Genomic DNA, 24,553 nt, shown 5'->3' with positions numbered 1-24,553 from the left:
CCAGTGTGTTTCCCCAAACCTGCTCCTAAAGGCTGCCACACTGTCTTGGGATCACCCATCCTATTGCTGTCCTTCACTTCCTGCCAAACAGCAAGCACTAACTACATCTAGCTTGTCCACTTGTCTCCATCCCCACTCTCTTTCCCTGACCCCAGCCTCATCTTTCTCTTATCTCCACACTGCAGTGCTCAGAGGCCATGGGATTATAACCACTTTTCAACCAGTGCAAACATGTTTACCTATGTGTAAATATATGTAAAGCGCTTAGAGCTGTTCCTGGCATGTGGGAGGACTGTGTGTTTGCTAGTATCATTTCGTTATTTTTAACATTGTCATTATTTATTATTGTTTACTTTAGGTCAAGTTGTTTGGGAAACAGGGATGTGCCTGCAAGAAGTTTACTGAGAAGCCACACTTGTAAAGGAGTAAGACAGGCAGAATCGGGCAGAGAGGAGAATTAAACTGCTATGCAGTTAAAATAGAGGCCTCAGAGACTTCCCTGGCCGTCCAGTGGTTAAGACTTCGCCTTGCAATGCAGGGGGTGTGGGTTCGATCCCTGGTCAGGGAGCTAAGATCCCACATGCCTCACGGCCAAAATACCAAAACGTAAAACAGAAGCAATATTGTAACAAATTCAATAGAGACTTTAAAAATGGTCCACATCAAAAAACTCTTGGGCTTCCCTGGTGGCGCAGTGGTTTAGAGTCCGCCTGCCGATGCAGGGGACGCGGGTTCGTGCCCTGGTCCGGGAAGATCCCACATGCCGCGGAGCGCCTGGGACCGTGAGCCATGGCCGCTGAGCCTGCGCATCCGGAGCTTGTGCTCTGCAACGGGAGAGGCCACAACAGTGAGAGGCCCGCGTACCGCAAAAATAAATAAATAAATAAAATAAGCAAATTTATTTTTTTAAAAAATCTTTAAAACAGAGAACTTGGCCCATCCTACTCGGAGCTCTGAAACTGGGGTGACTCTTCCAAGGCCTTCCAAGGCAAGGGTACCTGGCCTTTATACCCTAACATTGACTGAGAGACTCAGCTGTGAGACCTCAGCAGCCTACATTTCTGGCAGCTGGGGGAACAAGTATCTTTGTCCTGAAGGGTGGATTCGGGTAGTAGCCAGTGTCCACTACATTATTACTACCTAGTAGTCCCTTCCATGGCTCCCTTTAACTCCCAAGACAAACATAGCTTTCATAGCCCTTCCACCCGTCTCTGCGATCACCTACCACACACCGTCTTCACGACAGCCTGTCATCTCTTGCTCCTGTGCAGAGGCACACCCACCTCTGAAGGGCCCGTCAACATAGTTGTCACACTGTGATGTTGCCTACACCCATATTTGCACACCTCGCTCTCCATCCAGGTTGGGGCCATCTAGTTCATGTCTGTATCCTGAGCACAACAGATCCTGCATAGGCTGCTCAAGTCTCAATGATCACAGGGAGTACACCCCCCCTCCCCGCGAGGAAGTGGCGCCCAGCCCTCCCCACTCTGTCCCACAGTGCAGATGCTCTTTCCTGTTGGGAATAAAGTACCAGAGACTCAGCTTCCTTCCTTTCTGCATGTGGCCTTGGAGAGGGCGGGACCTTGGAGGGAGGAGGGAGCTCCTGGGCAGAGAGGTGGGACAGAGGCTTCCTTGGGGAGAGGAAGTCTCTTGCTGCATGCTGAGGTGTGGGTCTCATGAGCCAGTGGTGGGAGTACCCAGCTCTGCCAAGAAGGCCAGGGGAGAGGGCCATCCTCAAGGCCAAGGCTATCTGTGGAGGAGGGAGAACTGGACGCCTGGCCAAGCCTGGTGAGTTCCATATCAAACTGTCCTCTGCAACTCAGAGCAGGAGCGGTGTCCAGTGGAGGCCCATGCCTACCCTGTTTCACTTGCATCTGAGGGGCAAAACTGAGAAACCCGGCAGGCAAAGGTGTCTCAGGTTCCTTCCCATCACACCCACCTCCCTCTCATTTCCGGAGGGGGCTGGGCAAGAACCTTCCTCCTTCTCAGTGGGGCCTAGACGGAGGCTGCAGCTCAGAGGCGCTCCCACTCTACTTGCTCTAACCTGGACCTTCGCCCCTATTCCTACCTCCGCTCCGGCTCCACCAGCCATGGACTCAGCAGCCAGGGACAAAATGCAGCCCGCACTTCCCCCTGGTATGAGCCCTTCTGGGTGGGCTGAGGGGGGGATGGTGGCAAGAAAGATGGGGATGGTGGGGTTGGTCCTCCCTGCCAGGTCTGGCTGGAGCTCTATAGGGAGGGCAGGGAGAGGAGTGGACTGCCCTGGGGGACAGGCCGAGGGGTAGGAAGGGGAGCAGATTTGGCAGCCACTTCCTGCAGGCCCTGCCCAACTGACGCGGCTGCCCAGGCTCTTCCTGCCCAGGGCCTGAGTGGCCGGAGCAGGAGAGGGCGGAGCAGCTGGCCCGGGGTGCAGCACTCAAGTGGGCCTCGGGCATCTTCTACCGGCCAGAGCAGCTGGCCAGGCTCGGCCAGTACCGTAGCCGCGAGGTGCAGCGTACCTGTTCCCTGGAAGCACGCATCAAGGTGGGCATCAGGCAGGAGGCAGGAGTGCTGAGGGCGGGCTGCAGGACTGGCCAGGCCTCACTGGCTGCCTCTCTCCCACAGTCGGTGGTGCAGTCATACCTGGAGGGTGTGAAGACCGGTGTGCGGCAGCTGGCCTGGGCCCTTGAGGCGGTGCAGGGAGCCCGCGAAGCCCTGGGCCAGGCTCATGGGTTGCTCTGGGGTATGGCTGAGGCTGCACAGACCCTAGAACCCCTGCGGGAGCAGGTTGTGCAACACAAGCAACTGCAGGCCATGTCTCAGCTGCTGCCCAGGCTGCGAGCTGGTGAGTGTGTAGGGCCCTAGGCCGCAGTCCTCCAACAGGTAGTCGACAAACACCATCACTGATCAAGGGCCTGGGGCGCCAGTGGGAGATTGCATGGATGGACACGTGGGCGACCTCCCAGACAGTAACTCAGGCTTCAAATGGCATATGAAGAAAGGGTGCATATTAGTTCATTCTGGGGTTCCCAAGCATGGGATGTCTGAGTCAGGACTGACACCAAGTGGCTCTGGCCAACCTGGCTGTTAATTTACTAAACTATTTCCCTAACGGGGTGGATGAATAGCCACTTGTATGTTCCCCGCAGTTCCTCCCTGCCTTCCCTCCAAGATCCCTGACTTCCTCATGTTCCATCAGCTCAAGGGTTTACCCCTGGCCCACCATGTAGGCCCTTCCCTGGGTCCTTTCAGATTGACCAATGCTCTACTGTACTGATAATTAAATATTTTACACATCACCCCAGCCCCAGGGCCTCAGCATCTACTGCTATACCCACTGCACAGGTGGGAAGGCTGAGACCCAGGGCTGCCTCTTCTCCCTGCTTAGTGCCTGCTGCATTGGCCCACACACAGACCCTGATTGATGCCCAGCGACTCTTGGAGGCATATGTGAGCCTTCGGGAACTGGAGCAGCTACAAGAGGAGACGTGGGCACCTCTCGGGGGCCTGGAGTTGCCAGTGTTCGAGGGGCTGGGCCCTCTGGCTGAGGCTCTGGGCCAGGCTGTGGAGGCGGCTGCAGGGGCTGCAGGGCGGCTGGCACGGGAGGATCCAGCCCTGCTGGTGGCTGCTATGCGTGTGGCCGAAGTGGACGCTGGGCGCACAACCTCCCTGGAGCAGGCTGCCCGGGACTGGCGGCAGCGCTGTCTGCGGGCACTACAGGAGGGCTTGGAGCAGATCCACTTTGGGACACCTCTGCAGCCTGGGCCAGGGGCACTAGCAGAGTGGCTGGAGGCTCTGCGGGTGGCTCTACCAGCAGAGTTGGCCGCGGCTGAGGCACTGGTAGCACCCTGCTGCCCACCACACTACAACGTGGTCCGGCTGTGGGCCCACACCCTGCACAGCGGCGTGCGCCGCTGCCTGCAGCAACTCCTGGAAGGGCCTCAGCTGGAAGCTGCCGATGCCTTCACCTTGCTGCATTGGGCACTGCATGTGTACCTGGGGTCAGTGTCCCTGGGGCAATGGGAAGTGGGTTCATCAAAGGCTGGAGGCTCAATGTAACACTGGGCTACCCATGTCTAGGCCAGAAATGATGGGGAGCCTGGAATTAGGGCCCGAGGCTGATGTGTCTGATCTGGAGCCCCTCCTGACCCTGGAGAACATCGAGCAGTTGGAGGCAATATTTGTGGCCAAAGTCCAGGTGAGTAGCTGGGGCCTGGGTTCAGAGCAGCTCTGCGACCAGCTGTGGGCCTGTATCTGTGGAGTCGCATGTCCACCTGTCTCTAGCAGTGTCAGTGCCCTGCTACATACTGCTGCACCTTGCCCCTTTCCCCAGGCAAGTGTGGCCCAGTGGCTGCAGAAGGCACTGGACGGGGATGTAGCTGAGTGGGGCCGAGAGCAGGAGCCTGACACAGACCCATCTGGCTTCTACCACTCACCAATGCCAGCCATCGTGCTGCAGGTGGGTGAAAAGTGGCAAGGCAGGGGGGCAGCTCTCATAGGGAAAGGGAAAGAGGGCAGGACTAGGACTCTGCTGATGGCTGCCCATCCCTGCCTGTAGATCCTGGAAGAGAACATTCGCGTGACCAGAATGGTCAGTGAGTCACTGCAGCGGCGGGTGCATGGCATGGCACTGTCAGAACTGAGCGCATTCCTAAGGAGGTCTGCCAAGGCACTGACCCACTCCCAACCCCTGGCCCTGATCCTGGGGCAGCGCTAAGGGGCTCTGAGTGATAAGACACACCTGTGGAAAAGGGCTCCTTCAAAACAGGGCCTTGGGTATCTTGGAGGTGGGGCCAGAGTACCAAGGACTGGGGTTGCACAGAGTGACAGCAGATACAGGAGCTGCCTCTGCCCTTTGCAGCTTCAGTGATGCTCTGATCCGATTCTCCCGAGACCATCTCAGGGGGGAAGCAACGGCCCCTCATTACGTGCCCTACCTACTGGCCACCCTCAACCACCAATCAGCATTCAGGTACCAGGAGGCCCCCGCCGAACCCCACCTTCACTAACCCCTGACTGAACACCTATTAGGTATGGACCCAGCTCACACTAGGCCTTTCGGAATTTTGGACTCACATAGCCCTGGGGTTCCTATCCTAGTTCTACTAATTACTAGCTGTGTGACCTTGGGCCAGTTACCTAATCTTTCTGAATCTTGCTTTTGTCATCAGTAGTATATGGGTAATAATGGACATTCTGAGAATCACATGAGATAACATAAAATGTACCTACCACAGTACCTGGCACATAGTGTCAATTATTCATTCATTCAACAAATATTTATCAAGGCCCTACTCTGTGCCAGGTTATGCCTGGCATTACAGCTGTGAACGAAACAAAAACATTCCCTTCCTCTTGGGTCTCATGTTCTTTGGGGTGGGGGCAGAGAGGACAAACAAATTAACGATGATTTTGACTCCCTCCTGACTGGGATTAACTCTCTCCCCTTACTGAAACAGAAACTGAAAGACATGACTTGCCCAAGGTCACACCGCGAATTAGAGGCAGGTGCAGCTGGCCTATGTCCCTTCTAGGTCGCTGAGCCCACCACTCCCATCCTCAATCCGTGGCCCAGACTTTCAGAAGTGCAGGGAGCCGCCCTTCTTGCCCCCTCACGGAACACACTTGCGGCACTAGGTGGCGCCCGAGTGGCTAGACAACGGAGGGCCTCTCGGGCCTTGGCCTTGGTCCTGAAGCCGTACTTTTGGTCGGTCCAGCTCCTCCGTGTCCGTCCTGCAGCCCGACTGGGTGGCTCCAGGGGCCTTGGCTCCGGTGGAGGCAGCGCTGGACGAGTTGCAGAGGAGGATCTGCCGCCTGGTGTTGGAGGCGCTGCTGGCGGAGCTACAGGTGAGGCTTCAGACGGAGATGGGGGTGGGAGAAGGAGATACAGCGTATGCATGGGGGGGTCTCTGCGGGGAATGCCGGATCTGAATCGTCCCTCCAGCCGCGTCTCTGACCTCCGCTCCAGCCCCTATTCGCTGCTCTGCCCTCTCGCCGGTGGCTGTCGAGCCCAGAGCTGCTGGATGACGTGTGCGAGCGGACCGCGAGCTTCTGCCAGGACTTCCGACACGTGCGGGATCCTGCGGTCCAGGTGCGTTTGCGGGGGAAGGCTGGGGAGGGGGGAAAGCGCCCATGGGAAAAGCGTCCTGGAACCATTTGATCGTGCTCCCCGCAGCTGCTGCTGGCTGAGGCGGAGCGTACCGTGGTGCTGCAGTACCTACGTGCGCTGATGCAAGGCCGCCTAGTGTGCCGCGGTGCTGACGAGCGGACCCAGGCGGCCGAGCGCCTGCGGCACGATGCCGCCCAGCTTCGGGAGCTTTTCCTCGGTTTGGTGAGAATCTGGGTGAGCAGATGGGCGGGAGTCTCAGTGGTTGGGTAGGGGCCGAGGGCTGGAGAGAGACCAACCCCGACGTGTTCAGGGCCTGGAGGAGAGCGTTCAGTGCGCGCCAGTGCTGCTCGCCTTGAGGGAGCTGCTGAACCTCCGCGACCCCACGCTGCTTGGTCTCGAGGTGGCAGGCTTGCGGCAACAATTTCCCGACGTGAGGTGCGAAGACCGGCTGGGAAGGGAGGAGGGACCCAGGGGGGCTGGGCGGGGCTTACGCACCTGTACTCCATAGCGAGGATCACGTCTCCGCCCTCTTGGACCTGCGCGGGGACGTGTCCCGAGAGCAGCGCCTGGCCGCACTCAGCTCTCTGCAGGCCGGCCCGCAGCCCTCGCCCCCAGCGGGTGGACGCGCACTCTTCAGCCTCGTGCCAGCACCTGCACCCCCGCTGTCCTCCTGCCTCCCCTCGGGGTCCTGTGCCTGACCCTCGGCTGCCCCCAGAATAAAGCCACGGCCCCCGTACGCCTGAATTGTGTGCGTTGGAGAAGGGGGGATAGAAATAAAAGTCCCCGCGAAGGTCAGGGGTTCCAAGTGCAGTGACATACCTAAGGTATCCTGTCTCTAGTTCTGAAATACGTCTGCGCCCCACCTATCCCGGCATCAGACCTGTATATGGGCTGCTTTCCAAGCACCCGGGCTCCCGCCGCTGTATGCGGACTACATCCCCACGTGTCCGTGCGCCAGCAGCGAGCTCGCGTCTCCCGCGCGACTGCTGAGTCCAACTATGGAGGCGGAGGGGGCGGGCTTAAGACAACACCCCACCCAGGGGCGTGACCCGATGGTGGACCCCCTCCGGCTCTGCCTGGCCCCACCCCCAGCCATGTCCTCGGGCGCTTGAGGCCGCGGAGATTGACGTGAATCCGCGCGCCTTCGTCTGAGCGTGCGCGCGCCCGAGTGCGTGCGTCACCAGTGTCGGCTCCCGAGGGCTGGGCAGCCGGCGGCCGGGGTTGCGGAGTGGGAACGGCGGCGGCGAGAAGAGAATTGAACAGGTGGGGGCGCGGCACGCGGACGGAATCCCCCCACCCCCGAGAGGCCGAGAAGGCGTTCGACGCGACCCCTCCTCATCCACCAGGGAACCCCGCTCCATTGTCCTCCGGCCCCGCCCTCCATTGGGCACTCCCTTTGCCCCATCCCCCGCCTCTTATTGGCTGGAGGTCACGCCCCTCCTCGATCTCCCAGTCCCCATTGGCTCCTCTTCCACGTTATCCTCTCCCGGAGTTTCTTATTGGCTCAGGCCACACCCTCTCATTTATCACCAGACTCCGCCTTCAGCCTGGGCTCCTCCCACAACCATCATTCATTCAGTCTGCATCTAGAGCTGGCTACTTTGGTCATGGGGGTGAATCGGACCCGTCCCTGCCCTCAGGGAGTTCAGGGGATGATGGGGGGACACGGACCTAGGCTCCAACAGTGACAGCCTAGGATGGTAAAGAAGCCGCCTGGGCACTGGGAACCTCTAAGACGCTGGGAAGGCTTCCCGGAGGAAGTGAGGCCTAAACCAAGTCCTGAAGAATGGTTAAGGAGTTTGTCACGGGGAGACATTGGGAGGGCATTCTTGGCAGAAGGACCTGAGACATGAAAGAAACAGGCATATTCTGGTAATTGCAAAGAGGTAGGTCAAATGAAACAAGTGGAGATGAAGGGGATTAGTACAAGCAGAGGCCCCAGAGACCAGTGAGGAATCCAGAAAAGTGTATAGTTAGTTCAGGGGAGGGAAGCCTGAGGCCTGAAATCTTTTCCAGCAGCTTGTCACTAGGCAGAGTGCCGGGAGGAGGGGGAGGGGATCAGAACTAGATGGGGAAGCAAAGTGCAGGGATGATTCCAGTTCTGAGAAGGACAAAGGCTCTTGGTTTCATTCCTTTATTAAGCAACTGTTCTGGGGACACAGCTGTGAACACTTAAAAGGAGAAAACAGATAAGCTCACTTGTACTGTACTTCAGATGGTGATAACTGCATCATAGGACAATATTGTGGAGAAGGGGAGGTTGTGGTGGAGAGTGTCTAGGGTAGGTTTATTTTATAGAGGGTGTGTTAGGGAAGCTTTTCTAAAAAGATATTTGTACAGAAATCTGAGGAAAGTGAGAGTGACCCCTGCAGTTATATGAGGGGAAAGCACTCCAGACGGGGGACATGTTCAGTTAGACGTTCAAGTAAAGATGTTGAACGGAGAACTGGCAACACTAGTCTGAAGTTCATGGAAGAAGTTTGGGCTGACATATTTAAAACCATGAGAGTGGATGAGATCACCTAGGGAGTGAGCATAAACGGAGAAGAGGAGAGAATTTTCCAAGTTCTGGACATTATAGTGTCAAGAGGTCAGAAAGATAGGGATTACCAGCAAGTAAGACCAAGAACAAACAGCCAGTGAGGTGGGAGAACCATGTTCCAGTGTATTTGGGAACCGAGTGGAGAACATGGCCAAGCCAAGATGAAGTCATTAAATTTGTCAAATTCTGCTGATCAATACGAAGATCATTGGTGACCTTGGTCAGATCAGTTTTGATAGAGAGTGGGGGACAAAAGCCCCCACTTGAAGCGAAATTGAAGAGAGAACAGGAAAGAAGGGATTGGAGACTGAGTATAGACGACTTGAGGTGTTGTGTTGCCCTAGGAAACCGCTGGAGGGAGATGCAGTGGAGCTGGAAGCGTGTGGGGTCTAGTGAGGGTTTTGTTTTGTTTTTTAAGATGGAGAAATAACAACATGTGTTTATACTGATGGGAAGAATCCAGTAGAGAGGAAGAGATTGATGGTGCAGGAGATGTAGGAAAGGAGAGGAATGCTGGAATTATGTCCCTGAGCAGGCAGGAGAGTTTGGAGGCTGGAGCCTTCAGTCAGTCTCTGGGGAGAGACTGGGTTGGACTGAGCCCTGGTAGAGTCAGGGGTGAGTGTCCTGACACTGGCCTTGGATGACCACTAGAAAGATGACTCTAGGGGACAGACCAGGGATTGGCTTGGATTTGCTGAAGTTTCCCTCTGCTCACCAAAAGCTGATTCTAATTTGGATTTGAGCAGATGGCCCCGGGAGAGAGAGCATTCCAGGTGGAGGGACTAGCATAAGCAAGGGGCCTGCAGGCATTCAAACTGACTGAGGCCCAATCCCAATGGGCTGGAGGAAGTGGATGGAGCCAGGAGGGAGGGGCGGGGTGAGACTGAGAAAATGCCATAGGTAGAAGGCAGGTAGAAGGTAGTGAGACCCCCTCACCTGTCATCCTGGCAGCTGAGGCTACACTGTACCAAACTCCCAGTCTGGGTGGGCGCTGAGCACAGGGATTAGAAGAATCATGAATAGGGGCTTAGGCCTTGCTCTCAGAAGCTCACAGTCTAAGGGGATTTGAGTAACCACCATCTAGCTGGGTGTATGAGACTCTTCCTCCTGCTTTCCCCCAGTCCAGCTTGCTTGGGTGAGCCTGCTGGAGGGGATGGACACTAGGGTGGAGGTGAGGGGTCAGGTTAGAACCTGGCGTCAGGTCCTGGGCCCACCAAAGGCCCAGCAAGGGCAGTGTGGATGGAGCACAAGGCCTGCTGGTCCTCAGGCCACACCCACTCATGCTGGTCTCCACATGCCTTTCTGTGTCTCCAGAAGTCGACCGTGTGGGGAGTTGGAGTGACCCAGCTGGATGTGACCACCAGGACAGAATGGTGCTGGACTCAGGGGCTCAGGTGTATGAGCAGGCACCCCCCAGCCCGCCATCCAGTCCCTCATCCTTGGGCCACAGGCTGAGGCCCTCAGACCGAGATGGGACAGCACTGTACCCCTGGCCTCGGTCCCTGGCCTTGCCCCTGGCTCTCTCAGTCCGCTCAGCCCTGCGGCCCCGGCCTGAGCCGCAGCCCTTCTCAGAGCTGCACTTGGGCCACCGTGGCCACATGCGTCGCAGTGAGAGCACCTACACCGTAAACAGTATTGGCCGGCGGGGGGGCAGCACCCAGGGTCGGGCGCCACCTGGACAGGGACGGGACCCAGGTGGGGGCACCCTGCGGCCTGCGGCCTCCCTGCCTCACATTGCTAAGACTCGCAAGGGTGCAGGCCGTGGTGCCAGCAAGAGCCCCTGCATGTTGGTGGCCCTGCGGCCAACCAACATGGACCGTGAGCGGGACAAGTTCTTCCAGTCCCATTACACCTACAACCCACAGTTCGAGTATCAGGAGCCCATGCCTACGGCTGTGCTGGGGAAGTACAGTGAGGCCTCTGGACAGTTCCTCCATCAGGTCAGTCCAGACTGCCCACCTCACCCTGGCCCTACCACCTGAGAGGCCTGGCCTGACCTGCCACTGTGGCCCTTTGTGCAGGCGGTTGGCATCATTGAGGCTGTCCTGGAGAAGTTTGGTACCTATGAACGCTTTGAGGCTGCGACTGGGGGCCAGCTGCTGACCAAGTGCCAGATCTGGTCCATTGTGCGCAAATACATGCAGAAGGAGGGCTGCGCTGGGGAGGTGAGTTCGCCCTGCCTGCGAGGCCCCCTTTCCACATGCTCCAAACCAGGCTGCTGAGTGGGCAATGCCAGGCCCAGCTCGACACTGATGGAGCTAGTGACCTCGGGCAAGCCCTGCCCCTGCCCCTGCCCCGGTAAGGTGGGAGCTGGCTCCAGGCAGTGGTGGGGAAGGGTAGGTGTTGTGGCCAGGTGTCCAGCCTGGCTGCCTTGTGGCATCAGTGGGCCCACCTGCACACTGGCCCCTGGGCTGGTGGCCATGGCTCAGGGCTCTGCCGCCTGCAGGTTGTGGTGCAGCTGAGTGAGGACCTGCTGTCCCAGGCAGTGATGATGGTGGAGAACAGCCGACCAACATTGGCCATCAACCTGACTGGAGCCCGCCAGTATTGGTTGGAGGGCATGCTGCGGCACGAGATAGGTCAGGGTGTGGGTAGGCGGGTGGGCGGGTAGGGGTGAGAAGGGGCTGGGACAAGGGGGGGCAGTGAGGGTCTCCAGTAACCCCACCCCCTCTCTTTCTTCCCCTTCCCTCCGGAGGATGGGCCCCTTCCCTTCAGGAGCAGCTACCTCCTTCCTCTGGCTCACAGACATAGGCCAGAACATGCCAGCCCACTCTCTGGGCTCACCCTCATTTCTTGTTCCTTCTGGGTATCTTTTCCTCCCTCTACCTCCTCTATGATTTCCCTTGACAGTGGGGCAAGACTGCTGAGGCCCAGACAGGCCAGAGGGAGAGCCCTAAGGGTCCCACAAGCCCAGCCAACATGCAGGCCCTCCCCGGTGGGTGGAAGTTCAGATCCTGGGAATGGAATTAGCTGAAAACACACAGAGCTGGGCTTAGGAGGGGTTAGGGCCAGCCTGGAAAAGCGAGCATGGGACACTAATTACTATTCTTTTCTGTCTGTCCCTCCTCATCAAGAATCCTGTTGCTCTGGGCAAAAGATGGTTTTTGCTGGGGACATCAGCATGATATGGGCATGCAGGATGTGGGGCTGGGGTAGTGTGTGAGTTCCTGCACCTCTCTGGGGGTTGGGGGGCAGTGTGAGTTTGGGAGAGTTTGTGTGGGTGTGTGTAGCCCTGGACGGGTGAGGGAGGGTTCATGTATGTGAGACTCTGGATCCTTGGGTGTGAGTTCACCTGAGGAGAGTCTTCATGCTGCCTGGGGTTGGGTGAGTTTGAGTTTGGGGTGGAGGGGACTTGTGTAAGAGCCTAGGTTTAGAGGCATAAGGATATGTGAGTCGCTGGCTAGAGGTCCAGCTGGGCAGACCAGGACCCAGGCTGGGCAGGAGGGTCCCTTGGATGTGCGGCCCAGCGCAGCCTCTCCCTCGCCCACCCCACAGGTACCCACTACCTGCGGGGCGTGAACAACGCGCGGCAGCCGTGGCACAGCGCCGAGGGCCGGCTGCAGTATGGGCTGCGGCCAGCGAACCCCACCGAGGAGGGCCTGGCCAGCCTGCACAGTGTGCTGTTCCGCAAGCAGCCCTTCCTGTGGCGCGCCGCGTTGCTCTACTACACCATCCACCGCGCCGCGCACATGTCCTTCCGCCAGCTGTTCCAGGACCTGGCGCGCTACGTGCAGGACGCCGACGTGCGCTGGGAGTACTGCGTGCGCGCCAAGCGCGGCCAGACTGACACCTCGCTGCCCGGTGGGCGCCTGTGCAGTGGGGAGTGTCCTGATCTGTGGCAGGGGTGCGGGGGGGGTTCAGGTGGGGCTTTGGGCCTAGGGCTCACGGCCCTCCCGTGTCCACAGGCTGCTTCAGCAAGGATCAGGTGTACCTGGATGGCATCGTGCGCATTCTGCGGCATCGCCAGACCATCGATTTCCCGCTGCTGACCTCGCTGGGCAAGGTGAGGGACCACGGGCCTTCGAGGGCCCAGCCAGCTCTCCCCATCACTGCGGTATTCCCTGAGCCTCTGATTGGAACTCAACTGAGGACTGGGTGCCAGGCCTCTCTGATGGGGGGAGCGTGGGTGGAGGTGAGCACAGGAGGTGAAATGACAGTCTGGCAGCCAATATAGGTGCTTGAGCCAGCCCACAGGTGTGTGTGTAGACACTGCACTTCAAAGGAGGTGAGAGCATTCCAGGCCAAGGGAGCAGTCAGGAAGGCCTGGGGAAGGAGGCTGGAGAAATGGCCAGGGAACAAGTCCTTGGCGCTGGGTATTTGTGCCAGGCTGAGGAAGTCGAATTTCATCCAAAGCAATGGGGAATCCTAGGAGCTTTGAGCAGAAGAGTGGCACAGATGGTTTGCCTTAGAAGGCTCCCTCTGTCATATGGGAGGAGAGGCCTAGGGAAGGGAGTGCAGGGGGAAAAGGAGGAGGCCTTTCCAATCACTTCTGCAGACTCGACGGTGGTCTGGCATAACCCAGCAGTGGCCGTGCAGATGGAGGGGAAGCAGCAAGCTGGAGAGATCTTCAGAGTGGATCTTTTTAACTCAGTGGCCACTCTGAGTGGGAGGGTGACAGATACTACGCGCCCACCTGGAATGTGACCTAGGGGGCTGTGAGGAGGGTGGGGATGGCATAGGCTGGCACCCAGTAATGCTGGATATGGGGAGTCTGAGGTGCCTGAAGGATATCCTGGGGAAGGCGTTCAGAAGGCAATTGGATACCCAGGTTTGGAGGTGAGGGGGGAAGCTGGACTGGAGACAGGAGTGAGGTTGTAGGACGTAGATGATAAACCAAGGTGTTGAGAGAAAGAGCAAACACCCAGGCCTGAGCCTCAGGGTACATAACATTGGGAGTGGATCAGGAGGGGAGAGGGAGGAGTTGCAGGAGCAAAGGGCTATGGGCCATTGCAAGAGAGCTGGGACCAGCTGCCTGAAAGCCAGGGCACCCTGCCTACTCCTGAGGCCCAGCTTTCTTCCTGCAGGTGTCCTATGAGGATGTAGATCACCTTCGGCCCCATGGGGTGCTGGACAAAACCCGGGTGCCCCACTTCATGCAGGACTTAGCACGCTACCGGCAGCAGCTGGAGCACATCATGACCACCAACCGGCTGGATGAGGCAGAGCTGGGCCGCCTGCTGCCTGATGACTGATACTGCTTGAGGGCTACAGGCAGGGGCCCTGGAAAGAGGGCTCCAGATCAGCCCCCAGAACATGAAGCTGGCTGCTCTGTGCTTCCACAGCCTGCGTGTTTCTTGGGGAATGGGGAGGGCAGAAGCATTTCAGGAGGGAGGAGAGGCAACAGCAGAGAGTTTGTGCCCCTTGCTAGCCTCCCGGGACCCTGAAGGCCAACAGCAGCATGTCAGGCAAACTAAATCTGCCCTCCTGTCTCCAGCTGCCTTTTGAGCAGAGGAAAAGCCTGGGGGCAGGAGGGAAGCTGGATGGGGATGAGGCGGTGGCTTGGGAGTAGAAACTTGTTCTTGCACGAGATGGCTTTGGGTGTCTGCATACTCCAGTCCTTTCCTCCCCCACCTGGCCCCTTGGTGCTCCTTCAGCTTTCATGCTGTCTACCTCTCACTGGGTCCTGGTGGGGATCTCCCTTCTTCTGGGGGTGACTGCCTGAGCCTGAGGTCCTGGCTTTCACACAGACTCAAGGAGCAGGGATCCTGGTAGTAGAGACCCAGCTGGGCTGGGGTGTGCTTTCCAGCATTTTGCCTCTCCCACTGTCATGTATTTATTCCTTATTTATGTGCTCTACTTACTGGGGCTGGGACGCAGCAGTTTCTGAAGGTTTGATGGAGGGAACAGGGCTCCTCTGGAAGGCACCAATTGTTCCTAGCTCCACACACACACACGCACGCACGCATGCACGCATGCACGCACGCACGCGCACACACACACACACACACACACACACACCCCTTGCGAATCAAGCTAAGAGCTCACCTGGCCCTGCCTTCATCCCCTGCACTGGCCTCTACTGTCCCTGTCTTTGCCCACACCCTCACAGCTGGTCTCTGGCAGAGGTTGGCATAGCCTGGCAGCAGCCACAATTAAGCCTGAGGGGCAGGCCCCTCGTTCCTAGTTCTGAGCCCCTCCTAGACCAGGAGAGGTGCCAAGATAACTGTTGCTTCCAGTTTCATCTCAGACTCAGCTGTGTGAGGTTGACCCTGTCCTACTCCCTCCCTTGGCCTTAGTTTTCCCATCTGAAAACTTGGAAACACAGCTGCAAAGTCCTTATTCATTTAGTCAGTGAATATGTATAGAGCGCCTTCTGTGTGCCAGTTAACTGGTCACAACCCTCCCTGAGCTCCCAGTCCTGAGAGAAGCCAATTAAAACAATTACAATGAACAGTGTGGGCTCTGCCTACTTGAGATCGCTTTCTCTTTCTAGTCTCACTTCCCAAGGTGGTGAGCTCTAGCCTTCTCTAAGTGGAAAGAAGTACCCTTTTCCTGGCTCTTTGTGCCAGGCCTAGGGGCTTTCATGAGGTGGGGCTGGTGACTACACATGTCCCCAAATGGTTCACGAGGATAAAAGGGCTGTGGAGCAGGGCGCAAGGGTCTGGCCCTTGTCCCACTGGGGACTCTCCAGGGGTACAGCTTGGGCTATTGAGGATGGAAAGGGGTTGAGGACTGGGCCGTGGGCACAGGGCTGCCCAGGTCATTGGGACTTAGAGGTACAAATCCACACCCTAGTTCCTGGGCAAAGAGCCAGAATCACAGAGTCCAAGCTGACCCTCCAGAGTTTATTCACTTTCAGTGGTACTGGGACAGAGGGAGGCTTCGTGGCATCTGACCCCGGCAGGGCAGGATCCTAGATCCCATCCTGCTAGGGCGAGGAGCGGCCTGTCAGCTTTAAGGCTTTCAGGAATCTAGAGATGACGGAAGGGGTGTGGTCAGTCAGGTGGACCCCCCCCTCCGCCCCCCAGGCCACGCCCTCCCACCAGGTTTGGTCGGCCTCACACCTTCAGATTCGTCCCCAGCCTCTAGGTCGGGCTCCGGCTCCAGGTCGGGCTCCGGCTCCAGGTCGGGCTCTGGTTCCGTCCCTGGCTCTGGTTCAGGATCCATTTGGGGTTCCAACTCCGGCTCAGCCCCTTCAGAGGTCTCAGCTTCCAGCTCTGGCTCAGTTTCCTCGAGGGTTCCGGATTGCGCTGCCTCGGAGTCCTCAGGACCCCGCGCCTCATCGCAGTCTGAAGCTCTGGGCAGCCAGGGGCATGCGGTCCCTGAGCCAGCTGCCTCAGGAGTCCAGTGGCCTGGGCATGGAGGGTCGTAGCTTCGTTCTCGGTAGCCTACGGCGGAGGTGGGAGTGCCTCAGATTCATTTTACCCCTCTGAGGTTTCCCCTGCACACGTGCGGGTCTTTGGGGAAGACCTCAACTCCTTGCTCCCACGCCACGCCCCCTCCTCTGACCTAGGCCCCGCCCTCGCGCGCGCTCTCACCCGTGCCCACGTGCTGCCAGTCCCAGGCGGGGTCGGGCGCGCGCACGGTTCGCTGGGCGCAGCTCAGCAGCTCCTGGCAGGCGGCTTCGCCCTTGCTTTGCACCAGCAGCAGCAGGCGGCGTACCCTGCGCTCGGCATCAGGCAGCGCGTCCAACGCCTCGTATTCGGGCCCGGTGAGCACGCCCCGTGCCAGCAGCGCATCCAGCAGCAGCCCCGAGTCCGACTGCAGCGTCTCTACCAGGCGTTTCCGCTCGCGATCGATCGTCTCTGATGGCCTCTCCTGCGTGTTGCCCATGGTGGGGGCTGCATGGGAGGTGGGGGGAGAGAGGTAGTGGGGGCCGGAGCTCCCCTGACCTTGACCTCTCTCCCAGGGCCCCAGTGAACACCCGTGACTGGGGTCTCTACTCTGACGGCTCTCCCCAAGCATGTCCTCCCTCCTGAGCCCCTGCCACCTGCAGATCCTGCGATCCATTCAGACCCAGTTTATCCAAACTAACTTCTCTTTCCCAACCTGCTTCCCCAACTTAACAGGCAGAAAGACCTACAACTGATCCTGATACCCCCACACCCAGCTTGCAGTCAAGTTCTTCCCAGTCTGTCCAATATTTCTGTCAACCTCACCACTTACTTAGTCTAGCCTTTCACTTCCATCCTAGACCCTGCAGAGCCCCGAATCCCCCCACTCCCAGATCCTGAAGTGCTAAGAGCCTCCGCTGCTTCTCTCACCCACCGGAGGAAGTCCAGGCCCCTTAACCTGAGGTCCATCCTTCCAGGACAGGCCCTGCCCCTGCACCACCTCACCAATGCCACCACCACCATGTTGTAACCCCAAAGTGGTCTCATGGTCTCTCCTGGTTCTAATACCTGAGCAGGGATACCTGAATTCTCTTGAGTCTTAGCTCTGACCAAGATCTCCCGGACATCACCTGAGACCAAACTGTCTCCCTGCTGCCCTGGGAATGATTTACAGCCATCATCTTTAAGTACCCAGGGCCCAACTCACAAAAGCTACCAGCAAACATTGAATTTTCACTGTTTTCCTCCATAGATCCTCCCATTTTGAGAGGCTGTCTCTTCCAAACAGCAGGTGTTAGGCAGACATTAATCTGCTTTGTTCATTTATTGACAACCAAGGACAATGGCCCATCTCCTCTTGGGTGGCCTGACCCAGGCAGCAAGGCCCCTGGCATTAAGGGCAATTAGGTCAGGCCCTGGACCACTCCCCCTCTCAGCCCATCTCCCCTGGCCTTGGCTTTGTCCACAAAACACCCTCCTGGATCTCGTCCTCCCTTTGGGGTCCCTCCTTTACCTCCTTACCTGGTTCTAGGTCTAGCATTTGGTCCTAGCCCCCATCCTGCTTCCCAGGTCTCACTACCTGGTGTCATGCTATGCCTCCCTGGTCATTTCACCCCTCCTAGCCATACTGAAGTGTCAGCCCTTCCCCCAGGCCATGAGCAGAGACCAGGACTACCCTTTACCCCTCTCTCTCCCTTCATGTCCCATCAGGGACAAATGCTGCTCCTCCACTTCTCAGTGAGATATCAGCATCTCCCTCAACCCCTCCATGGTCACCTCATCTCCTGTAACAGTCTCTCTGAGTACCGCTCACTCCTATCCCATCACCCCCACAGAACAGTGACTTTGACAACTCTCTGGGGTAGGGCTTTTGTCCCCATTTTACAGATAAGGGGACAGGCACAGAGAGATCGAGTGGCAGAAGTGGAATCTGACTTGCTCCAGCCTGAACTACAAGGTCTCCTGCCAAGCAAAATGTCAGCCGTAACTACCTGTCCCCCACACCCCCACAGCTTATCAGAGAGAATCCAGACTATCTGTTCACTTCCCACCCCCTGGACAGCCAGGCTTTCCCCCACTTCCCTCCACCACTCAGTACTGGCACTTCCCAAACTTCACAGATGCTGTTGCCTAGGCCTGGAATGCCCTTTCCTCCCTCCATGCTGTGGATCCATCCTCCAAGACTCAAATGTCCCCTCATCCACCCCAATGCCTGAGTGTCCCACAAGCAGACTGGTTCCTTCTCCTCTGTACCCCAGTGAACAACATACAGCCTCACCACTAGGCTGACATCACTGCACTGCGTACTGTGGCTCCTCTGCCCTCTTCACTTGAGGCTTCCAAAGCCTGTCCCCCAAATCGAGTGCAGGAAGGGAGGGAGGACAGAATCCACTCTGTACAGGTGCAGAGAGGGAGGAGGAAGATTAGACCGGCCCCTCCTTCTCTCTCACGCCTCCCCAAGTTCTTTTCATGTTAGCCTCCTCCTTCCGTTACCCCGAGTCCCGTCCTCTGTCCTGTCTGGGGTGCAGAGACACCAGCTGGTACGGGTCCTCACCCTGAAACTCAATGCTTAGGAAGTGAATACCGAAGTTATCTCCTTCAGTGCTCACAGCCCAGATCCTTCCCGGAGCACCAGGCAGCTCCAGTTACGAGGCGTGGACGGGGTCTCTGTCTCCCTCCCCACCTCGCTCCCCGCGCGTCCTTTTGCTAGGGAGCGAAGGTGGTGGAAAACTGCGGGAGCCTTTGCGCACGTGCGAACCCTTAACTCCCCTCCACCCAGCCCCAGAGCTAGAGTCCTGCCGAGGGGCGGGGCTCACAGACCTCCTTCGGGTGCGGCTGGTTTTGGTGGGGCGCGGATTTTGCCCAAACTCAGTTTCTCTTCCCTACCGCAGCCGGGGGTCCGGGGAGCTCCCGGTCCGTGCGCTCCCGGCGGCCCCACTCACTGGTCGAGCCTTGGCTGGGGAGGAGATGACGAGGCAGAAAGGGCCGGGCGCGGTGGAGATGGAAGCAGCAGCTGCGGCGGGGGCGGGCCGGCCAGGGCTGCCGGGAACACGGAGGGGGTGGGGAAAGGGGGCCATTCTTCCCGGGACGCGGGGAGGCAGGCCGCAGAGGCCGCGTACCGCCTGGGCTCGTACACGTAGTCTGCTTTCCCTCTTCACCCCGGGCGCGCCGGATGAGTCAGGGAGGGGACAGTTAAGCCCGCGGCCCCAAGTACCCCGGCAATTCCCAGGCGTTTTACACCCATCTTTGCCTGTCACAGACAAGGCTCAGAGGAGACCAGCTTACCCAGGCTCACAGAACGGATGCACTGCGGTGCTGGGTGTGACCCCAAAAGTCCCCGCTTCCCGGAGGTCGCAGTGGCCACGCGCCAGCCCTGGATTCGGACCCGGAGGATGGGGCCTAAGCAGGAGAACTAGGGGCAGGCTCCCCAAGCACCTCCACCCTTCAAGGGTTCCTCGATTAAAGCCCTAGGATCTGGACGCTGCTACGAATGCCAAGTCGCCCCCCACCCATGACTTCTGTGCTCCATGGTCGGTAGAGAAAAGAGACCAGAAACACAGAAAAAAACGCAGTTTTATGCAGGGCTCGGTATTGGAGAGGGGCTGCCAAGGTAGGAGGGGCTTCACTCAGCCTCCAGCAGGGGCTCAAGGAAGCCGAGCTGGGCGTGCTGCCGGCCAGCCCACCCCTCAGCCAGGCTGGTTTCAGAGTGGAGGGGGCTCTCAGGGGGAGGGGTTGGCCCCTGGGCTCAGGTAGGAGGCGCGGCTCTCAGGGGCGCTGTAAATGGTTAAAGCTCCCGGCAGGCTGAGGGCTGGGCCTCCCAAAGCGGCTTGGACATCCAGCAGGAGTGGTGTCCCCAGCATGGAGTCCTTCCCTAGGAGGAGTGGGGCTGTGCTCAGCGGGGAGAAACGGTCGCCTCCTTTCTTCAGGGAAGGAGAGCTTCACTCGCCTTGCCCTCCGGTTAGGATGAAACATCCACTCTCAACCCCCCACTCTCTTCCAGCGGCTCAAGCAGCTTAAGCAGTACTCTGCAGAGCAGCCTGCCTCCGGGGATTTCCCTCCAAAACACCAACTGCCCCGCCCACGCAATCGTGGTAGCTCAGGCCCCTATGGGCCTCCCCCAGGTCCTAAGTCACCACAATTATTACCTGGCCCTGGAGAATTTAACCCCTTGACCGCCAGCTCAGTCTCACCCTTTTCTGGAACCAAGGGCTGCAACTGCATGAGAGAACCCCAGGAAGCAGCTGGGGAGGGAGCTGGGGCTTTGGCTGAGGGAGAACAGCTGTGGACCAAAGGGCTTGGCCGAACAACTCTGAACCCCCTGCCCTCCCCACCCCCATCTTACCAGGGACAGCTCCATGTCTAAGTCCATGAGAGTCCACTCCCGCCCCTGGAGGCTGGTGCCCAGCACCTAGGGGGAGCTCTGGGTCAGTGGTGTCCTCCCCAGGCTGCACAAGCAGCTGGACCCCACCAAGCCCCATGCCTCTGCCCTGCTGAAGGTGTACTCACATCTAGGGGCCCTGCAGGCTCCACACCTTCAGGGGGGGCCCGAAGCAGCATTGGAGGCAACAGACTCTCCGGGCTCCGGGCTCCTCTCTCCAGGTCCAGAGGCCCTCTGTGCACAGAAAACTGCCGTTGGCCTGCAGTGCCCAACCCCACCCCCCATTAGGTTCCCAAGGAACCTGAATACATCAGGATCTAAATCTGACAACATATAGAAAATGCTGGAAGACGATCCCCCCACACACACGTAGAGGGGCACACAGAGTGCCTCTGCCTCCTACTTTTGGCCTGAGGTTTGGGTTGTGTCCCCTCCCTATGCAATTATCAACATCAGTGGTTCTTAAACTGTTGCGTACTTTACAATCTTTACAAGCACCCCAGTGGTTGCATTTAAAATGGAGATTCCTGAGCCCTACCACTGACATGTTTCCACTTTCTAGGGGCCTCTGAAGCTGGTACTCCTTAGAGCAGCTCTGAGAAATCAGGTGAGACCGTGGTGCCCAACCGACCAGCCAGCCACCAAGGGGCAGAGAAGGCTGGGAAGTCTGGGGGCTAGTTAGTGCTGATCTAGCTGCAGAAGTGGCCCACAGGGCTTACAGTCAAAAATGGTCTCTCTGCTCACCTGTCAGGAACCTCCCTGGGGCCTCTTGGTTCAGGCTGCTGGGCATTCCTGGGCCCCTCGGGGCTAAGGCTCCCTTTCCCTTCCAGGATGGCCTGCACCACAGCCACAGGCAGCGGTGGGGGTGCTGTCACGCAGAAGTCACACTCGTTTGGGGCCAGGGCCAGCCCGGCCTCGCCTTCCCCCCCTGGGCTGGCTGGCTCTTCTTTGAGCAGTGCCAGGCCCTTCTCCCTGCACCAGAGAAAAGCTTCAGCCAGACCCTGGCACTGCCCTCTCCCCCATCCCCACAGCCATCTGGGCTGCCAGGCCCTCAGCCACAGGCTCCCCAGAAGGCAGCCCCTGTCCCTCTTACCTCCTGCCACCACTGGAGGGAGAAAGCCTGGTTCCTTCAGGGGATGGAGAGTCTTCCGGAATGTCAGAGATGATGGGGCCCCTGGCCCTGTGAGGGCTGCTGAGGCCCAGGGTGGTCTCTGGGAGAGGCTGTAAGTAGAAGATGAGGCCCAGCCCTTCACCTCAAGCCACAGGGTGAGCCAGAACCCAGCCAGTACCACATGGGCTAGATCTAAGGGGGAAGGTTTGAGGGAGGAAGCTGGGCCCATGCTGGGGAGCCTGGGTCTGGTGGGAGGGAAAGCTGGCCTCCATCTTCTCTTCTTTTTGGGGAATGTGGAAAGGGAACAGGCTCTCCATAAACCAAGCTGTGCTCTAGGGAGGAGAGAAGCAAAAACCTACCGATTGGATAAAGTAGGGGTCCTGCAGGAGGGCACCAGGTAGGGGGCAGGCGTTGAATTTGGCTGGTGTTGGGCACCCCTCATCCAGCATCAGGGACCTGTGCAGGGTGGCCAGGGCACAGGCAGGGGGCTGGGTAGGTTCATCTCCCATGCCCCTCAGCCTGCACCACCTCCCTCCCACAGGCCCCAGCAGCCAAGTCAGCAGAGCTGAGGCCTGTTGCCAGGGCATCAGTCACATGCTAGAGGCAGAAGGGGCTCCCCCCAGAGATGGGGGCCCTTTCGGGGTAGAGAAGGGAGGGAGGGAGTGTGGTTTGAGACCCAGACCCTCTACTGTTGGGATGCTTTGGGGTGAGGGGTAAGGGGATGATGGGGTGGAAATATGGGGTTAAGGTCCTGGAACTGAGGGGTCTGAGAGTGGGGGTTTTGGTGGTAGAGTTGGGGGTAGAGGGGGAAAGCCCTGGAAGGGGGCCCTTGGGGGGATGGCCATTGGGTGAGGAAGACTGTAATGCAGGGGAAAAGAATGAGGATTCCAGGTGAAGGGGCTTCTGGAGGAGAAGGAGTCCTGCCTGGGTTTCTGTGAGGGTCCTGGAAGGGGTGGGGGCGTCCCTGGGTTTCTCACTCACAGCTTTCTCTTAGTTCCTGCGCTGCTGGACCCCGCCTGAAGTGGCCCAAAGAGGCACTGGATCAGCTGAAGAGAAAGCAAAGGGTTAACTCATACTTTGGACCTTGCCTCCCACCCTAACGAGGCACTCCAGGTGGCTTCCAGGACTGGGGGGCGGGTGGTACGTTGAGGAGTGACAGAGAGAAGTGGGGTGGGGGGAGAGGAACACCTTGCCAATGACCCGGTGCTGCTGACCGTGGCTCTGCCGCAGCGTCACCACCTCCCTCCACAAGATCTCGTTCTGCCTGGGGGAAAGGCGTGGGGGGGTGCTGAGGCATCTGAGAGTTCGCCCGGTCACCACCCCCCACAGAATGGCAGGCCTGAACCGGCGCCCACTCGGATGATCACCCGTCCATAGACAACAGACTTCCTCAGCTCGGCCCATTGGTCTCGATGGAGGCGCCAAGGCATGAGAGAGGAAGGAGCTGCCTAGAAACGCTTGGAAGCCAGTGCCCCCTCGCCCAGACCCTCCCTTCCCCCTCCCCATCCTCCTCCGCCCCCTCCCCCGCACTGCCTGAGCTCCCGCAGCCGCGCCTCGGTGCTCTCCTGCACTCCCCGAAAAGCCTGCACCTCGCCCAGAAGCCGGCCCAGGTCCTCAGGGCGCCAGCGGCCGTCGTCGCCGCGCAGCGCAGGCACCTGCAGGTGGGAGGCACCCTCAAGTCAGAGTCGCAGGAAACAGCTGTCCCACCTCCACCCCGGTTTGCTGGTTCCTGCAGGCCGCCCCCACCTTACGCCGCACGCGTTCCAGTAATTGCTCTCGGCCGCGCACGAAGCTCGGGTGCTGGAACTCGACGTGGTCCCGTTCCGGCCTCAGCAGGCCACCCTGCTCGATGCTCACCACCTTCCGAAAACCGTCTAGGGAGTAGGGCGTGGGGGCGTAAATTGCCCCGCCCCCCCGCACCAAGTCACCCACGCCCGCGTCCCGCCCGGCCCTAGGGACTCACACATGTTGAGTTGCCGCACAAAGCTCGCCATGTTGCTGTGCTTGAAGTACTGGGGCAGCACTTCCTTGGCAAAGCGGCTCTGGTCGCTGACGAGGAAACTGGTCCCGCTCTGTGGAGAACGCCGCCCGCCCACCCACCGTGCGGGCGGAGACCAGACGACACCGTGAGCGGTGCCCGCCCACGGCGAAGCCAGCGCTCTGGCGCGCGCGCATACACACTCGCACTCACTCTGGGGACCGAGGCTACCATTCGTGGGGACGTGGGACGAGGCCAGGCCAGAACCAGCTCTGGCCTAGCCTGGGGCGACCACAATCTCTATCTCAGCCCACCCAGACTCCGTACTCGGTTCTCTGAAAGTAAGAGCAGAGGGCAAACCTGGGTTCCAGCCCCGGACGGCTCCCAGACCCGCGATGTGACTCTGAGCTAGAACCAGGCCCAGCCCTTCCCTTCTCCTGGCCTCTCTGTGTTCCAATCTGTCTGATGGGCAGGGTGGGAACTAAATGACCTGGAAGATCCTTCGGGTTCTAGGTCTCCTCCAGAAGTCTCCTACCCTGTCCTCTGCCCGGAGGAAGTCGCCTCACCTCCATCTCGAATACCCCCTCCAAGCCGTCGCATACCCTGGACGGCTGAATCAAGGGACCCTCAGCCCCGTCCCAGGCAGGGACAGGGTGAGCGTGGACGTTCACTGACGTGGAGGAATCCCGGGGACCACTGAGGAAGTCGAAAGGCCCCAGCCCTCACCGGGCTCCAGCGGATCAGGTGGTCGGTGCCCGGGTCGCCCACCAGCGCCCACAGCTTGCCAAGGAAGGCTGGCACGGGACTAGGGCCCGGCTCCGTGGGCAGCGCGGCTGGCGCTTCCTGCATGGCGCAGTCCCGGCCCCGTTTAACGCTTGGGCCCGGCCGCCGCTGGCTTGTCAAAGCCGCGGAAAGTGCTGCGTTTGCCGCCCGCTCCGCCCTACTCCGCCTCCCGGCGCCGGGTCAGGTGGGGGCCACGTGCGAACCAGCGGGGCGGGGCTCTGACCGCGGCCTCAGCACTGGCAGTATGTGCGTGGGGGCGGGGTGCGGTAGGGAGGTAGACCTGCGTTCGAGTCCCACCCCTCTCTCAGGCCCGCTGTTTCCTCCTTTGTTCTTCGGGAGAATCCAGCGTACACAGCGTGGTGTGGGCTGGGAAAGTCCTATAAGGCGATGGCGTGG

General features: G+C 59.1%; 4 protein-coding genes across 11 annotated transcripts; 2 read left to right on the top strand and 2 right to left on the bottom strand.

Annotated features, from left to right (window-relative positions):
• Window positions 1–2,078: 2,078 nt before the first annotated feature.
• On the top strand, window positions 2,079–6,789 carry EXOC3L1 (exocyst complex component 3 like 1; the record flags this gene model as incomplete). Of its 3 annotated transcripts, none has more annotated exons than XM_082677553.1 (13): window positions 2,079–2,139; window positions 2,351–2,526; window positions 2,608–2,827; window positions 3,371–3,983; window positions 4,063–4,180; window positions 4,316–4,441; window positions 4,541–4,641; window positions 4,844–4,954; window positions 5,700–5,829; window positions 5,951–6,073; window positions 6,158–6,313; window positions 6,402–6,526; window positions 6,600–6,789. In XM_082677553.1, 13 exons carry the CDS (start codon window positions 2,094–2,096, stop codon window positions 6,787–6,789), a joined length of 2,235 nt encoding a protein of 744 aa, XP_082533679.1. The 3 variants fall into 3 exon arrangements, with proteins under 3 accessions (XP_082533679.1, XP_082533678.1, XP_082533677.1); XM_082677552.1 differs by having other exon boundaries at window positions 2,094–2,139; window positions 2,366–2,526; XM_082677551.1 differs by having other exon boundaries at window positions 2,094–2,139; window positions 2,351–2,827.
• Window positions 6,790–7,279: 490 nt separating this feature from the next.
• MATCAP1 (microtubule associated tyrosine carboxypeptidase 1) lies at window positions 7,280–13,825 on the top strand (the record flags this gene model as incomplete). Its single annotated transcript, XM_082677573.1, has 7 exons — window positions 7,280–7,354; window positions 9,948–10,573; window positions 10,655–10,798; window positions 11,080–11,212; window positions 12,129–12,434; window positions 12,539–12,636; window positions 13,658–13,825. Exons 2-7 carry the CDS (start codon window positions 10,004–10,006, stop codon window positions 13,823–13,825), a joined length of 1,419 nt encoding a protein of 472 aa, XP_082533699.1. The 5' UTR covers window positions 7,280–7,354; window positions 9,948–10,003.
• Window positions 13,826–15,409: 1,584 nt separating this feature from the next.
• On the bottom strand, window positions 15,410–19,239 carry NOL3 (nucleolar protein 3). 3 transcript variants are annotated; one of them, XM_082677582.1, is made up of 5 exons: window positions 18,728–18,752; window positions 18,186–18,300; window positions 16,112–16,414; window positions 15,638–15,961; window positions 15,410–15,544 (listed from the first exon to the last, which is right to left on the bottom strand). In XM_082677582.1, exons 3-5 carry the CDS (start codon window positions 16,404–16,406, stop codon window positions 15,537–15,539), a joined length of 627 nt encoding a protein of 208 aa, XP_082533708.1. In that variant the 5' UTR covers window positions 16,407–16,414; window positions 18,186–18,300; window positions 18,728–18,752; the 3' UTR covers window positions 15,410–15,536. The 3 variants fall into 3 exon arrangements, with proteins under 3 accessions (XP_082533708.1, XP_082533710.1, XP_082533709.1); XM_082677584.1 differs by lacking the exons at window positions 18,186–18,300; window positions 18,728–18,752 and adding an exon at window positions 19,193–19,239; XM_082677583.1 differs by lacking the exon at window positions 18,186–18,300 and having other exon boundaries at window positions 18,728–18,864.
• Window positions 18,790–24,351, bottom strand: HSF4 (heat shock transcription factor 4; the record flags this gene model as incomplete). 4 transcript variants are annotated; one of them, XM_082677560.1, is made up of 14 exons in its annotated part: window positions 24,101–24,351; window positions 23,360–23,468; window positions 23,143–23,270; window positions 22,927–23,051; window positions 22,585–22,660; window positions 22,378–22,442; window positions 21,756–21,852; window positions 21,379–21,506; window positions 21,030–21,257; window positions 20,414–20,519; window positions 20,250–20,315; window positions 20,053–20,122; window positions 19,193–19,280; window positions 18,790–18,946 (listed from the first exon to the last, which is right to left on the bottom strand). In XM_082677560.1, exons 1-14 carry the CDS (start codon window positions 24,221–24,223, stop codon window positions 18,790–18,792), a joined length of 1,566 nt encoding a protein of 521 aa, XP_082533686.1. In that variant the 5' UTR covers window positions 24,224–24,351. The 4 variants fall into 4 exon arrangements, with proteins under 4 accessions (XP_082533686.1, XP_082533688.1, XP_082533689.1 ...); XM_082677562.1 differs by lacking the exon at window positions 21,030–21,257; XM_082677563.1 differs by lacking the exons at window positions 18,790–18,946; window positions 19,193–19,280 and adding an exon at window positions 19,613–19,778 and having other exon boundaries at window positions 21,030–21,153; window positions 21,379–21,520.
• Between the last annotated feature and the right edge of the window lie 202 nt (window positions 24,352–24,553).

Source organism: Grampus griseus (genome assembly GCF_964374135.1).
Source record: "Grampus griseus genome assembly, chromosome: 19".
NCBI classification, from domain to species: domain Eukaryota; kingdom Metazoa; phylum Chordata; class Mammalia; order Artiodactyla; family Delphinidae; genus Grampus; species Grampus griseus.
The sequence above is the reverse complement of the archived record's forward strand: the minus strand, read 5'-3'. Positions and strand labels throughout refer to the sequence as shown.